Here is a 16300-nt window from a genome sequence, read left to right on the forward strand (position 1 = left end):
CAATGACATAGATAATGATGTAAGACCTGAAGTGATTTTGGTTATCATCGAGAAATCATGAAAAATGGAGAGATACCAGCTCTGAAATTTAACTGCTATGAGCTATTTTTTGTTGGTATCATTACATTTGTCCAAACAAATGGACCTTTAGTTGGACCAGGCATTAAAATGAACAAGAAACTGAAGAAAACAAGGGGTGGTCTACGAATTTTTTCCGCGATAACTTGTTGAATAATTTTTCTACCATGTATACAGAGAAAAATCACCTTTAATATTGGGCCGTATCACTTAACTCTTTTAGCGACGAAGTATTTTGTTGTTTTTTTACCTGTTCATTTTACAAGAACAGCCCCATTTACAGTAACAGCTGTTTGTGACGATTAAATCCACCATAAATAGTTCAGGTGAAGATACGAGGCGATGGTCTAATGAAGAAAAAATCCCCTAAAATATGTCCAAAAAAACACCCAAAAAAGTATATTTATTAACAGTGAAACCTAACTTCCGCCTTTTCCTGACCCCCAAGATATGTTTTATTTCCTTGAAGTAAGTAAAAATACTTGGTTCAGGGTCTTTGGTTGCTAAAATCCTGGACCCCAACCACCTCCTACTACTGAGGAAAGTCCAAAGAGCATCAGATCCTTCAATGAAAACATACATTTCATTGCACCATCCGTAAAAGCTTTAACATTTATGATAACACGTAAAAGTTGCAGTTAGTTCTATATGAATGTAGTACCTGTGACACTGTAAAACGAGGTGTTACTTGCCCAGGTGATCTCTGGGAAATGCAGTGCAGCTACTAATGTGTAGCACCAAATATGGAGGCAAGAAAGAGGTTTTGGAATCAGTCGAGGTCCTGGTTTCGGAGCCAGAGATACAGTGCAAAGAGAGCAGGAGGAAGCGATCTGCTGGGTTCACTGACCTTCATCGCTGTGGGACATTTCGGTGCCTGCGTGACAGACGACGAAGCCGCTGAGCTCCGGCGTTCAGTCGCGACGCTGCGCTGACTACACACGGTTCAGCGGTACTAAGACGGTGGGGTGGGGGGGGGGTATCGGCTCTGTCCGGATCCGTTGAAAACACTACACTCATACACACTCACCATCGTACGCTCACACACTCAGAACTCATGGAAGGTTTGTAAATATCGTGACAGACATGGAGTTAAGTCAGGAATGGAGGAATGGAGAAGTAATTGCGCTTGTTGCAGAGAATATGGCGAGTCCACCGGGGGGAAAGGGTCAGGGCGGCGGTCCGGCTCACAGACCGTCAGGAAGTCCCGGTATAAACCCAGACCTGCTACACCCTCTGGACTGGTCCGCTGTGTCGTCTCATTCTGGGATCTGCAGGGCCATCACTGCCGGTTTGGTCTCGAAGTACTGATTGAAACGTAGAACAGCGTACCTGATAAGAAGAAGAAGAAGAAACAGCGGTGACGTCTCAGAGGGAAGAGCCCAGTCTGCACATTCCACCTTTAGACTACAGCTGCTTCCATGTGTTGGTTTAATGTTTAGATTTATTAAACTACAACCAGGACCATATATATTTCAGTAACACTTTTTTTTTTTTTACTTCTGGGGCCACTTTAGATGGAAAACAACAACAGAATATATTGGTTCTTCAGCTGTTCGTCAGTTATATTCAATGTGTGCAATGTAGCCTGCATTATTCGCTCCAAACCAGTTTATGTAAATGTACATATACAGGGTTCGCACATATTTTTCAAGGTCAAATTCAAACACTTTAAGGGTCATTTTCTAATTTTTCCACCACAGCACCTTATCGCTGGGTCAAACACATGCACATGAACACATAAACTCGTGATTATATTTTTCACTTTTCATCGCAATGATGTAATTGTATTAACCCTTTCATGCAGAGTGGTCACTACAGTGACAGTTCTTCTCCAGCTGTTCTCTTGTATATTCTTGGGTTTTGTTTGTTTTAGTTGCATACACAGTGGACGCTTAAGGACCATCTCATACACTGACATTCAGACCATTACTGTAACTTTGCAGTTCTTCATAACCTGATTTGCAGTAATATGTTTGAGTGGAAATCAATTGCTAATTTTGATTGATTGATTGAAATCTTTATTCCAAACCCATAGACAGTGAAATCAAACAAAAATCAACCAACAAAATATAAGTACTGGTACATAAAAGGTTGATAAATAAACAAAAGAAGAAAAAAAATAATAAGAGCAATTAAAAAAAAAAAAAAATGAAATTATACATGCTCAAAAAGGAAAAACTTATATACTTCTACCCCCAATCTCTCTCCAATTGTTATCAGAGTGTAATTTAAAAGTTTTCTTAATCAAAAAGGTTGTTATTTTGCATATTATCTCCATGAAGTGAGTAATAACTAGCATTAAAGTATGTTAAAATGTGAGAAAACATCAGATTAGCAGCATGAAAAATATTTTTATTTCATAGTTTTTACACAGTATATCACTTTCTGATGATGGGTTTTAAACATATGTTTCTTTGCTTCCAAAATTAAATGCATGGTGTCCAGCTGAGTGGGTATTTTTGTAACTGTGAAAAATAGGTTCAGAAAACAATTTCAATCCTGTTGTTTTTTTTTTTTCATGTCTAAAGAGGAATAAAAACACTCAGGAAAAATATCTCAACTAAGGTTCTCATAATTCATGCATGAAAGGGTTAAGCTATAAACATATAAAATGATGTTTCATAATAGAAAACAAGTTTAGAAAATTAGAGGGGAAACACAAAGTTTCATCCAAAAAAAGGAAGCCACTTGACGTTCTTCAGCACACTCACACCAAGACAAAGATTAACCCATAAAGACCTAGAGCTACTTTAAGTGTCTATTCCCAAAATGAATTTTTCTCTCTAATTAACTTTTCTTAAGTGATTTATCGCCATTTATTATAATATTATACTCTGTATTTTTGCCTTTCTTCAATAAAAGTTAGGTATTTTCCCATATTTAATTCACTAATCATGTAGATGTTGATGAAAGCTCCGATTAAAGTTAAGTGTCACATCATCAGAAACAGAGAAAAATGAAGAAAAAGTGTCTTTTTCAGTCCAATCTGTCATTAACTGAACATAAACTCTGTGTGTCCATCAACTGTCATTGATCCAACTCCATGGGTTTTACTGGGGAATCAATGTTGTAGAAGAGGACGGTGTTTCCACGGTAACTACAGAGCCTCTGAACATCCAAACGGGTCATATCTGATGACCATGAAAAGATGAATAACTGTATTTTACACCAATTATTGACATGTACTGATAGGATTAGTGGATCAACAGGTATTAAACATCATATATTGGTAGATGATTTTGGTCACCGGTGGTTGTTTTGGGTCTTTATGGGGTTAAGATAAAAATGTGCTGGAGTGTCGACCTGAGAACCGACTTTTCCTTTTTGAAATAGTTTTATTTTTCAAAATGTATCACCTCTCTGTAAGGAGCTTTGGCTTGGCATCTAACCTGGCAGAGTTAATATTGATAATAGAGTATATGTTGCAAACACTTAAACGAAAATTCAAGTACTTTTCAGACCTTGAAAACACCACACTGAAATTCAAGCATTTTCAAGGATTTCAACCACCCATATGAACCCTGATATTAACGTTTAGATTTTTCGCTTCTTAGTCGCAGCTGTACATCCATTCGCTTCCTCTGTGGGGTCGGAAGCATTAGGTCACATTTCAGAACCAGCTCTGTGTGAAAAGCCGAGGGAGGCAGATTGTGCGAGTCCATGTGTGGGCGACGCTAAATGGTCGGAAAACTTACAAAGGAAATGGGAGACGTGCAGCCTTTTGGGTTTTCAGTTTCAGTCTATCATGATACTGTTTTCACCCACAGTGACAGATTGCCTTCATTCAAAAGCTTTTACTTATGTAATATCCTACATGGGGGGGGTGGGGGGTCGCCACACACCGACATCCAGCTCCAACTCGTGACAAACAAATGGAAACCTACCCGAGGAAGTCGAAGTCGATGGTGGAGTATTTGGCCTGGATGAGCGCCCAGAAGCCCCAGAAGAAGTGAGAAGCCTTGATGGAGATAACGTAGAAGAGGTTAAGTAACGTGAGACAGAGCAGGTTGTGTGTGTTGCACAGATACCCCGGCTGTGTGTGTGTTAACATGTAATTTCTCACCAGAGCAAACTTGTTGACCTGCACGAAGAGCGTCTCCAGCTCCCGCAGGCTGACCTCCTCCGTTTTCTTGGTGAACAGTTTGTAGGCCTGTAGATACTCCCTGAGCCACTCCATCTGCATGTCCCGACTCGGGTACAGTCCGTAGTCCAACTCCGCCATACCTGATTAAACACAGTTAAAGACATGTCGATAAGGTAAGGTAAGGTAAGGTGAGGTGAGGTGAGGTAAAGTAAGGTAGGGTAAGGTAAGGTAAGATAAGATAAAACAAGACAAGACAAGACTTTATTCATCCCACCTTGGGGGAATTTCACAGTGAACAGTAGAGATGTCCCGATCCAATCTAAAGATCAGTATCAGCTGTCGATCTGACATTTTTTAGAACATTGGATCGAATGTAGTCACGAGATCTGGGCCTGTTTTTTTTTTGTTTTTTTGTTTTTTTTTGGGGGGGGGGGGTTAACAAACGTCCTGCCCCTTCAAATTAAAGTTTATGAAGGTACGGATAAGGAAAATTATCTGCATAACAGTGGGAGGCTTAGAGGAATTAGTAAAGTTTCACTTTCACTTTAAGGTCCGGTAGTGATGTGCGAGTCAGTTTTTTTTCCAACCTTTTGTGGAACTATTTGACCCAACCCGACCCGACCCGGAAATTAATTGACATTCTTTTGACCCGCCCCAACCTGACCTGATAACCCGCTGATCTGCGCATCACTAACATACTGCGCACAACACACCACCATATAATACCTGGACGAACATGTCCAAAGACACGAGACAGCAGTGGTAAAACTGGCCCGCCAAAGGTTCTAATTTGTCCCAGAGTATGAATTTGGAAAGTGCAAAAAATACACAAACGTTATTAAGAGTCAAAGGTGTCATACTTGTTTTAGTTCAGGTTCCACATTCAGCCCAATTGTGATCTCAAGTAAAATTATAGTATAATAACCTATAAATAATGACTCCCAATTTAAATCAAAATTTAATTGTAAAAAGTCGCTATCGGATCGGTATCGACAAAACTAATCCCAAAAAAAAATCAGATCGGAAGCAAAAAAAAAAAAATACAGATTGGGACATCACTAGTTAACAACAGCAACATACAACGGCAAGTGTAGAGAAAAAGACAGGTGAAAAAAAACACAAACGAGTGAAAAATTAAATATAAAGAGAAAACTAAGAAATTTGGTATTTATATAAATATAGAACTGCAATTGAAATTTAATATTATTAACATATTTACATTGTGGTTGCACATGGACAAGGTGTGATATAGGGGGGTGGGGGTTTACTGAGAACTGTTGTATAGTCTTGATGGTTGTGGTTGATGTATTAACAATGAACTCTGCACAGGTGTCAAGGGTCTAAAACACACATTTCACTTCATTTGAACAAACCTGCGAACTCGTTGAAGTGGTTGCCGATGTCGAAGGCCTGGTAGTTGTAACTGGAGTATTCGTAGTCAATGAAGCGAACATGACCTGCAGGATACGACAACATGTCACACATTAAATAAAATACAAGCGCAGCAACAGCTCTGTCATGTCCAACCACTGAAGATAAGATAAGATAAGATAAGATAAGATGTGTCGGCTGGTAGACAGTTAATGAGGTCGTTTCCATCGCTGTCTCTTGGTGTCACTACTGTATAATTAGAACAGACAATGCTGCAAATCAGGGCTGGATTCTTGCTGATCTTGTAAATCCAGCTGCCTTGGAAGGTAATGTGATTTGGACAGCAGAACTGCTGGACATGTTCCCGCTAGGGCCGAAATATAGAATTTGAGCTGATGATTAATAGTCAAACAAATAATTAGAATTAATGATAGTATTGTGTAATTGTTAACTTTGTGCCTCCCCTGTACTTTAAGTCTAATAAGAGTTGAACTATGCATGTACATCTAATGAATGGCAGACATTTCTTGGTGCAGAATTTTGGAACAAATGAAATTAGATCGATTTTTCTTTACTTTGATAAAAAATGAATACAGTAGATATGATGAATGAATGAATGAATACACAAAGCTTGTTACTAAAAAACTGGACCAACGTACAATTTAATCGACCAAAATAAACGACTGCACTAGTTCTCCACTGAACTCAAAGAGGAAGCAGAATAAGATGCACTGAGATGATATCAAAGTAAACATCACCTTCTTGCAAAATAACACAAACAATGTGGAAACATGGGGAAAAAAAACTCTTCATAAAATATATGCAAACAAGTGGTTCCAGGCACAACAAACCCCGCCCTCGCACATATTGTAGCTTACTTTGGCCTCGATCCAGCTGATGTCATCATGTCTATGTGTGTGCTGATGTCAGCATAGACATCTTAGACAAATTTCGGCCATTATAAGTAAATGGTAAAAAAAAAAACAAAAAAAAAAAAAACAAGATTTTAAAAATTCATAAAAAATTTGAAGTTTGTCCTACTTTTCCCAGAATGTAATCAGATCTATTCTGGGTCACTGGCAATTTATAAACCCAATTTGGCATGAATTCAACCGATGGTTTTGCTGCTAAGTTGTTGACAAACAAAGAAAGAAACCGAACAAAAAACAATACCCCTTGCCTCACCTTCGGGGGCAGGGCAATAATGATTACCTGTTTTAAAACCAAGCAAACCACGACAATTATCTAAAATAATTACCATTATCTCAAATAACTGCAATATGATGCATATGTAAAAACTAAGACTAGGATTTGCACATGATTTACACAGCCCTTTAAACTGGTTTTGCAAGAAAATACACAAGAACAAACATCATATCTACTGTTTGTACTGCTTTCCCAGCTTTGTGAAATGAAAGATGAACAAATGTATGAAGGAAAGTCCAGTATTTTTTCTTGTGATATGTTTATTTGTGTGGTTTTCATAACTGCACTGACTGAAGTCACTAAATATACCTGTAAGATGTGAAATTATTGTTCTGATTTGGAACATTAAGACTTCCATTTTGAAAGAATGTTAATGTTATGGCTTTGTGTTGTGTGTCATTAACTAAAGTGTTTTTCTCATGAGACAACTTCTTGTTTATGCAGAATTTAATAAGAAAATCATCAAATGCACAAAAGAACAAGATGTTTTTTCATTACATTGACAAAACGGTCACTACGTATAAAAATTACAGATGCTGCGATAAAAGAGTTCGTCCTTATCATCCACCCACAACCTGACTCCAAAAGTGGAGGCCTGAAGTGGACATTCTTTTGGACATGATGGACAGTGACATTTCAGAGAAAAAAACTACTACTGCTGTATACAAATAAAGCCAGATTTAAGGGGAGTGTGGCTCATATCACACCTTCCCTCTGTTTTCCCTGTAGGTCATAACCTCTGCTGATGAGGCTACATACGCTTCAATCAAACATCAGAATCTGAGGAGGAACAAGTGTTCATAATCAGCATTTTGCCTGAATTTTAATCAGATCCTGGTGCTAAATAGGTGCATACGGTTGGTGAAGAAAACGCAGGGGACTCTTGAATGAATGAAGAAATCTGTAATTAAAATAATAACCTCTCTTTATACTGCAGGTTTTTTTAACGGTGCTAACTAGGCTAATATGCCGTTCAATCTCAGAGGGTGCAATTTCTGAGGCATTTAATAGCAGGTATAAATGGGGTCTAGAATTTAAAACACTGCGCTGTGATTAATTTCTCTGATTATAACTCTTTTGTTGTGTTCCAGGTTGACCCCATGTAGACTCCAGTTGCTAATTCTCCTCAATATTCCACTGTTTTTTATAATGAGATGATGCTCAACATACAGTGAATGTATGCGTTAGCTGGTTATCTATGATCCCTAATGTTCATGGATCAATTTTAATGCCCTGTTTCTGCAACAGTGTTATTAATTTCATGATAATCTACTGATTTTTGGATTTTTTTTTGTTTGGTATGGATTGTTGAATGGAATAACTGATCAATGGCAGCATCAATAAAATAGTCTACATACATGATGCTGGAAAATGTGTATAATTACTAATATGACAATTATGTCTAATGTCACTAATTTGTATTATCATAATTATTGTAAGTGCTATATCAGGGTTCCTACAGGTTTCTATAAGATAAATTTAGGACTTTTTTAAGACTACTTAGAACAGAATTTAATGCTCATGGCACGACCATACTGGCAAAAATTTGTAACTCCTAAAATTTAGGAAATTGTATTAATTTACTCTAACCCCTTGATCCCCACATTTCCAAGTCACTTCTCACCAGGGGCTCCAAAGTTAGCAATAAATGGTTCCTAATTCCAATATACTCTACCAACAAAACGTTAAGGATATTTTTTTTGGTCATTTTTGCCATTTGTAAACAAAACTATGTCTGGTCATTAAAAAAAATGTGTTTCAATTCAATTCACACACAAAACAGTAAAAAGCGCTGTGCAAGAATCCCAACTGAAAAAAAAATAGCCCAAAAATTTAAAATATCCGTAACTTTTTGTTTGTCATGTAAATTATCAGCTTGGAATGGGTGGAACTGAGCAGAATAACTGTCTTTGCAGTTTAGACATTTCCAAGACACATTTAAACACAATACACTGAACGAGTTTATGGCAACATAACTCAAGACCTACCATATCAAATTCAATACCTTGTGAAGACTTTTTTAAGGTATTAAATGCAGATTTGTAAATTTAAGTCTTTTAAGACCTTTTAAAACCCCGCAGGAACCCTGTATATTCAAATTGACAATCTCCACTTAAGGATCTGCCTAACAGCAACAGCACAAATATTTTTTTTTCTACAGATGTGAATATATTTAGGTAGTAGGGCAGGGGTCCCCAACCTTTTTTGTCTCCTGACCCCATTTTAACATCACAAATTTCTGGTGACCCCAGACATTCAGAACGGAGACATTTTTTTTTTGTTAAATTTATTTGTTCTTAATCATGTAATAGTTTGCTGTACTGTGTTGCAAATAAATGTTAATTTTAGAGGACATTTAGTCTATATAATGTATATTATTCTGGACGGAGGCAGTAAAGCCAGGTGTAGATTACTGCACAAAGTGAGGATTTTATTTTCCTTGGTCAGGATCTGTACAGTCAGTCCAGCTGTGATCTACAAGGCTGACAATTAATACTGAACAAACAAGAACTCAAACTATGAATTATGAGAGAGCTGCAGCATCTGAAACCGACCACAATGAACATTTGACAGATAAACAGAACCACAGTGCTGCAGTTTCAGTTTCACAGTTTGTCTCGTCTTTTATGGATTGGGACTGTCTCGGTCAACTCACCATATATTTTTCATTAGTAAGTTTTTTTTTATTTTTTTTTTTATCAATTACTAGAAATTTCAGGCGACCCCATTTGAATTCCAGGCGACCCCACATGGGGTCCCGACCTCAAGGTTGAAAAACACTGGGGGTTAAGTGGCGGGTATGTACCCTCTTTGCTGTTGTGGATGATGTTCTTGCAGAGCAGGTCGTTGTGGCAGAGAACCACAGGGGAGCCCAGCGTGGACAGATGCTCTTTCATCCACACCATCTCCTGCTCCAGCACCGCCTTACTGGGCACCTCCTGCTGGATTCTGGACGGAGACCGCACACATAGGAAAAACAGAACAAGAAAAAAAAAAGAAAGTGAGGAGAAAGGTCAAACTCTTAGATTCTCCTCATGGATTATTGCGACGACTAAACCCACTACGGCCCACGTACAACACCGGCCCCATGTGTGGTTTCACTTGCTGTTATTCGCCACAACAAATAGCTTTTTATTTTTACCTTGTGTTGGTTTCATCACGAAACTGGAGCGACATGGAAACACTTGAGACCGACGTGCACAGACAGCACATGGGCTCAGAAGGGCAGCGGTCTGCTGGCAACTGGGGACGCACTCGGAGAAAAACAAGTTCTCGGCGGACAATAAAGCAGCGGCGCAGTGTTCCCCCGAGTCGCTATGGTAACAGCCCCATTATAAGCATGAATAATTTTATGATTTATCCATCCACTGTTGTACACACAATGCTGAACGTGGCATTTGTGAATGTCCCGCAGATAAATATTTGCTCGCCTCCATCTCGGTGCATTATGACGCAAAAGCCGACTGAACTTTAATGAGCTGAGCGGCGTGCGACCTGCGGAAGCCGGCGAGATCGGTTGCAGATGTGACTTGGACCTGTGCGAGTGTGTAAACGGTATTACCGCTGAGCAGGTAAAGGGTTAAGTCACCGCCTCTGTAGGCCAGACTGCTGTGCTGGGCAGAGACCCCAGCGCTAACGGTAATGGGCTTATGGGGCTTAAGCCGGTCGTCCCGGTAGCAGGAGACGAAGGGAAGCCTGGGAAGAGGCCGGTGAAACACTCAGGGAATCCTCTCACACACACACACACACCTTCTCCTTGGAGAGTTCCACCTGCCTCCATGTCTGAGTTAACTCTCCTTTCGACTCCTTTTTGGACATTGAGTGTTGCAGAAGAGTCACAGTGAAATTGTTGTACGTTTGTGTGATATTTGTTTTCTTACTTCCATATATTGGAGTGTCTTTTTAGATCTGGATTTCTTTTGCAACTTATTTTTGAAGTGAAGTCTATATATGTGTAATACATCTATCAAATGGACCGAGTTTATTTTGCTATGTATATTTTTTGCATTTTGTGGACTGTCCCCCATCCCTACATACACACCCACACTCACCCGTAAGACGCTGAATGCACTACAGAAGAATGGACTGTTTTTATTCCATCTATGATGCCTTTATTGCATTTATGATGCTTTTATTCCATTTAATTTATTACGATGCTTATTTATTTATTGATATTGATTTTGCACTTTAGTCACAGATTGAGAAACTAAATCTCATTCTCTTGTGTATGTAAGCGCACAGTGACAAAAAAAAAATTCTTGATCCTTGTGCAGGATAATTTAGAATTTATTTTGATGTGTAAGATTTGTTAAGGTACTTTGAGGAACTGACATGGGACTTTGTGATCAGTAGAAAAAGATGGGGTAAGGGGGCGGGAGTATATAAATTGTACTTTGTCCTGCTCCTATTTGAATGTTTTTTTTTCTTCTTCATTTCTTCCCCCTTGTTTTTATTTTTTTTTTATATTCGAAATAAAAAAATTCAATAAAATAGAAAATAAAACTTTCCCTGCAGCTTCATCTCGAGCTTTAGAGCACACACACCCGCCTGCAGTGAAATGTGGTAGTTTTCAATGAAAGCAGATTTTATTTATGATGGAAAACGATTCATCTTTAGCGACATAATTCCACAAACTGTTTATTATCCCTGTGCATCTCCTTTGTGAGTTTTTAACTCTTCATCGTCAAAAAATAGTGTGTAAACTTTTCATGCATGAATAAAAAGCTTTTCTAATTAAACTAAGGACTTTGACTCAGCTGTTCATTATACTTCTACTGCTTTAACGTTATTTTGGAAGTTCATAGATTAAACAATTACAGATTTCTTGGCTGTCACAAATCAGACTAAAAAGTTTGAATTTGACAGATTTTCCTTCTGCATCAAGCCTTTAATAACTCATATTTTCTTATATATTATACTTTTATTATCCAAGTCCAATAAATAAATAAATAAGTCCAATGTATTTCACTCATTTAACAGGTTTACCTGCAGTCTTAGGAACATGTGATTGATTTTTAAGTTATTTATGCAGAAAAAGAAACTATTCTAAAGGACTCTTAAACTTCCAAGCAGCAGACTTATCATGCTTGTGTGACTTCTGCACTCCAGTCTGAGCTTTAAGTGTCTTCTGTCAAGTACGAGGTCACTCTGACTGTCTGTGTCACCAAGGAACACGATGAAGTGACCGGATACGATGAGCTCAGCAAACATCTGCTGGCCCGCCGCATGCCTCAGACTCCCTAATCCAGCCGGCTATTACCGTTACTGTTATATAAGCCACATGCTGACTTAATCTAATCATCAATCTAATTATCAGAAGACACCGTACCAGCCATGAGCGGGCGGCTGGCCAGGTTATAAACACAGTACCTTAGTCCGGTTCAAAGCACCGAGACAAAAACTAGATCATCTTCAGACGGAGCTCCAGGGAATTTTTTTATTTTCAATAAAATTCCCCAAAAACATTAAATGCATCAGAATAGTTTGTGGTTAGAGCTGTAGTCTGTGTAATGTCACAGAAGACTTTTAAATAGATTTTAGGAAGACAAAAATGTGTCATCCTTTCACATCTGAAAGACAATTTATCATAAGTTACAGGTTGGAAGATTAATTTAGAGTAACAGAGTAGTCATTTACAAGACTATACTAGATTTCTTTTGATCTCAAGATCTGGAGATGCTCTGACCCACTGATTTGTTTGTCACAATTTCTACCTTGTCAAAGTTGCCATTTTTACCATTTCCAACACATCAACTTTGAGGGCTAAATGCTGACTTGCTGCCTAATGCATCCACCCACTAGTCGCTTTTCCACTGACACCCAAATTGCGCATGAAAATTTACCTAATGGAAAAATGACAATTTTGTCAAAACTCTCGTTCGTTGCACTAGCAAGAGGTGGTTTTTCGGGTATAGCGCAAATGGTATATCATGCAAAACTACAATGGAAAGACCTTTTTCCACAACTAGAATCACGTGAATTTTAAAAAAACAGATGGTGACGGACGTTACAACAAGTGAAGAAGACAAGCTTTAAAAGAAACATGGCGTGGTATGTGTGGACACACCAGGAAACTGAATAATTTTAAATTTAGTATGAGATAGAGGTAATATACATAATAATGAATATATCTGTAAATCAATCGCCATGTTTATGGAATGACTTCTTGCGTCATCTTGAGATAAAATAAACAAATCATCACATTTGTGATTTAATGGAAAAACTGACATTATGCACTCCTGTTTTTTTGCCATTTCGTAAATATTGGTAAAGTTTTGCGCAGATGTCCAATGGAAAAGTGACAAGTGACAGGCTCTACTGTGGTATGAAACTCAAAGTTGATGCCACTTTGTCATGTGGAAAGTTTCCTCTGAGATAAGACTTCAAAGTGGAATGGATTAATACTATTTTACATGTTAGATAAAACACTTCCCATACCTAGAAAACTGGGGAGGATAAATTTCACTCAATGCTTCCAGATTTTATCAGACCTTCTGTTCTGATAAAAAAATAAATAAATTCTGCAGGCAAATCAGGCAATGCTCAGCAAGCCATTTGCATCATTATCGCAATGAGCTGCTGAAAGGTAGGTGAGCTGTTCTCACCTGATGTTGGAGGCTTGGTCGGTGAACTCTGTAGCCACCAGGGAGAAGTATTTACGCATCTTTATCCAGAGGTTGGGTTTGGGGATGCAGCCGTTGTGTGCGTGGATGGCGTGGATACGAGCCATCTCCCTGGCTATGAGTCTGAAAGGAAGCAAACAGAGAAGATGATTATGTCCAGAATCATGACACTTTAAGTCAGAGTTCATAAACTTTGACAACCCAGCACAGAACATGTCACCACCAGGCAGGAGGACCACTGTTGATAATGGGCTCTGGTTTATTTATTTATCTATTGGTTTATTTAATAGGAACCATGCATATTTATGAAGACTGTTGTATAAAAAATACACTTATGTAAATATGCCAGAATTAGTAAAAAATAACTACTTTTCATCGGCAGTCCCTTTTATGATTGGGGTCCTGCTAAGGATGGGTTCAGGGTCTCACTGAACAATCTTTTTTTTCTGCCTGTACAAAAAAATCCTCAATGTAACAGTCAAAGTTCCATTGTTCATGTTTTTTATTTATTTATAGAAGCTTACTATCAACACCGACCATCTGTAACTGTACTGCAGCTGCATACTGTGACATTTTTGGACATATTATGAGTTATTTTAGTATTTTTTATTTATTTTGCATATTTATGGTAGTTTTTTTATTCTACCCTATTTACCTTTTATATTTTATTTATATTTATCCTTTTATCGTCTATGCTACAAACCGAGACCTGGGTAACTATATTTCATTCTATCATGTACCGCTGATCGAACTGTCATTTGATCAATTCAGTGAGTCTTTTCTATTTACTTTGCTGCTGTCAATTGAACAGGTGTTACAGGGATGACTAGTACCCTGCACAATATTTACAAACTAAATACATCTACAAAAATAATAAATTTCACGCAACAGGCCCGGTTAGACAACGGCTGCCAAATTCAGGATTAAAGTTAAATCCAAAGTTTACAAATGGTTATTATCATGAGGTATTTCCCACTCACATTTGAGTAATTTTCACAGTTTCATTACTCTACAGTTCAGTATGCCAAATGTCATCGTCCCATTGTAGACTGGTGATGCATGTTTAACACTGTGGCGAGAGGTGACCCATTTTGAAAAAAAATATTAGATCATTTGTGCCTCTTTCCACAGATTTGAGACTTTTCCAGTATATCCACTTGGGAGCCTGATTCAGTCAGATGCATCAGACTTCAGTAGGGATGGGAAACGAGAACCGGTTCCCAGTAGCTCAATTACTTGGAATCGTTTGCCTGCCTGCTTAACAGTTCTGCCCATCTATTCCGCCTACGTTGTGCATGCATGATGACATCACACGTATGCTGCATTGTTCTGGTTTAGAACATAGCCAACATGGCGTCGAGGCAGAAACGCTATAAAGCAGGGGTGACAAATTCTGGTCCTTGAGGGCCGGTTTCCTGCATGTTTTAGATATTTCCCTCTTCCATCACACCTTGAAGCTATTACATCATTATCAGGATTCTGCAGAGCTGGATGATGAGCTGATCATTAATTGAACCAGGTGTGCTGGAACAGGGAAAAATCTAAAACATGCAGGATACCGACCGTCGAGGACCGGAGTTTGACACCCCTGCTCTAAAGTATGGCTATATTTCATGCCAAAAGACGACACCAGGGCCACTTGGAACACTTGCAAAGCTTCCATTTCTTCAAAGGAGGGAAATTCTTCCAATGTGCTCAAACATTTGTCCACACAGCATGTGATTCATTTGCACGAATGTCACATGTTTGATACACTACTTAGCCACGCTTGTGAATCTAGTGGCAGAGCAAACGCCAGAATGTCATCTGGGCCTGGTTCTAGGGGGGTGACAAACGTCCTGCCCCCTCAAATAAAAGTTTCCAGAGGAAGGGAATAGGAAAATGAGGTGCACAACAGTGGGAGACATAGAGGAATTAGTAAAGCCCCCCCCATTTGTTATTATTTGTGCATACTGTATATGTAATATTTTCTGTGCACAGATGGACATATGACAGATAGTTAACCTTCTCAGACTCAGCTGTGGGTTTTCTGTCCACATTTGTGGACAAGAGTTTCACAACTTTATACAAAAAAAAGAAAACTGTCCACCACAAAGGACATTCCATAAAAATTTTAAAAACTGCATCTGAAAAAACTGTTGCATCATGATGTTCCCAATATAGGCATTTATTTAATAACAAAACAAAAAAGCTGGTACTTTGCTGACATTTCCTGGGTCTTACGAGATTAATGCAAACAATGAGAATTGATAAGAGAATCAAGGGATCAGATTGATAAGTAAAATCGATAATGGAACCAGAATCATTAAATCTTATCAACTCCCCCTAGTCTTACGTCTGATATCGTTACTTTACAGCAGCAGAACAAGTTACACAAAGTCAGGCTAAAGTGGACAAACTTAACAGGTAGACTCTAAAGATTCCCTATAAGCAGACACTAATACACTTGTAGGTCTTACTTTAGAAAGGTTAGATTCAGGTTAAGAAAACTCTATGGTGTGTCGTGTTAGAATATCGTCTTAGGCGTGGTGCACCATAGATGTAAAGCAAACATAAACCAGTTTCATATTAACAACCCAAAGGCAAAGCTCCCTGCCAAACATAAATACCATGAATATTAGTGGTTTCTCTGAGTGTGTCCTTGTTTTGTATTTGACGCACAGATCAGTTTGAAGTGACAAACATCTGTGCTGCATCTGCCTCTTCCTGTGCAGTTCTGTCGACCACATGTGTTGGCCTTTGTAGAAACATACAGGACCAGCATTTTGTAAGTGTACAATGACTGCATGAATGAATGGTTTTATTTTTAGTTTGTGCATTAATCACCGCACCCGTACAACAACCACAATTAACACAAAAAACCAAAAAAGGATTAGGCTCGAAGCAAAAGCTTGTTTTTTGCCTATCCTTTTCACCTGACACATTAAATTAAATGTGT

The 16300-nt window shown here is 38.4% G+C and overlaps 1 protein-coding gene across 1 annotated transcript in view; it reads right to left on the bottom strand.

The window, feature by feature from the left end:
- Positions 1-335: 335 nt before the first annotated feature.
- Positions 336-16300, bottom strand: part of LOC115419667 (ethanolamine kinase 1-like) — a 29961-nt gene continuing 13996 nt past the window's right edge. The window contains exons 4-9 of the mRNA XM_030134586.1: positions 13345-13485; positions 9546-9688; positions 5536-5619; positions 4142-4302; positions 3963-4036; positions 336-1407 (exon numbers count right to left, since the gene is read on the bottom strand). Of these exons, the coding sequence (XP_029990446.1) occupies positions 1335-1407; positions 3963-4036; positions 4142-4302; positions 5536-5619; positions 9546-9688; positions 13345-13485 (676 nt within the window). The 3' untranslated portion in view covers positions 336-1334. The remainder of the gene's footprint in view (positions 1408-3962; positions 4037-4141; positions 4303-5535; positions 5620-9545; positions 9689-13344; positions 13486-16300) is intronic.

This window comes from Sphaeramia orbicularis, chromosome 5, assembly GCF_902148855.1.
Source record: "Sphaeramia orbicularis chromosome 5, fSphaOr1.1, whole genome shotgun sequence".
In the NCBI taxonomy this organism is placed as follows: Eukaryota; Metazoa; Chordata; class Actinopteri; order Kurtiformes; family Apogonidae; genus Sphaeramia; species Sphaeramia orbicularis.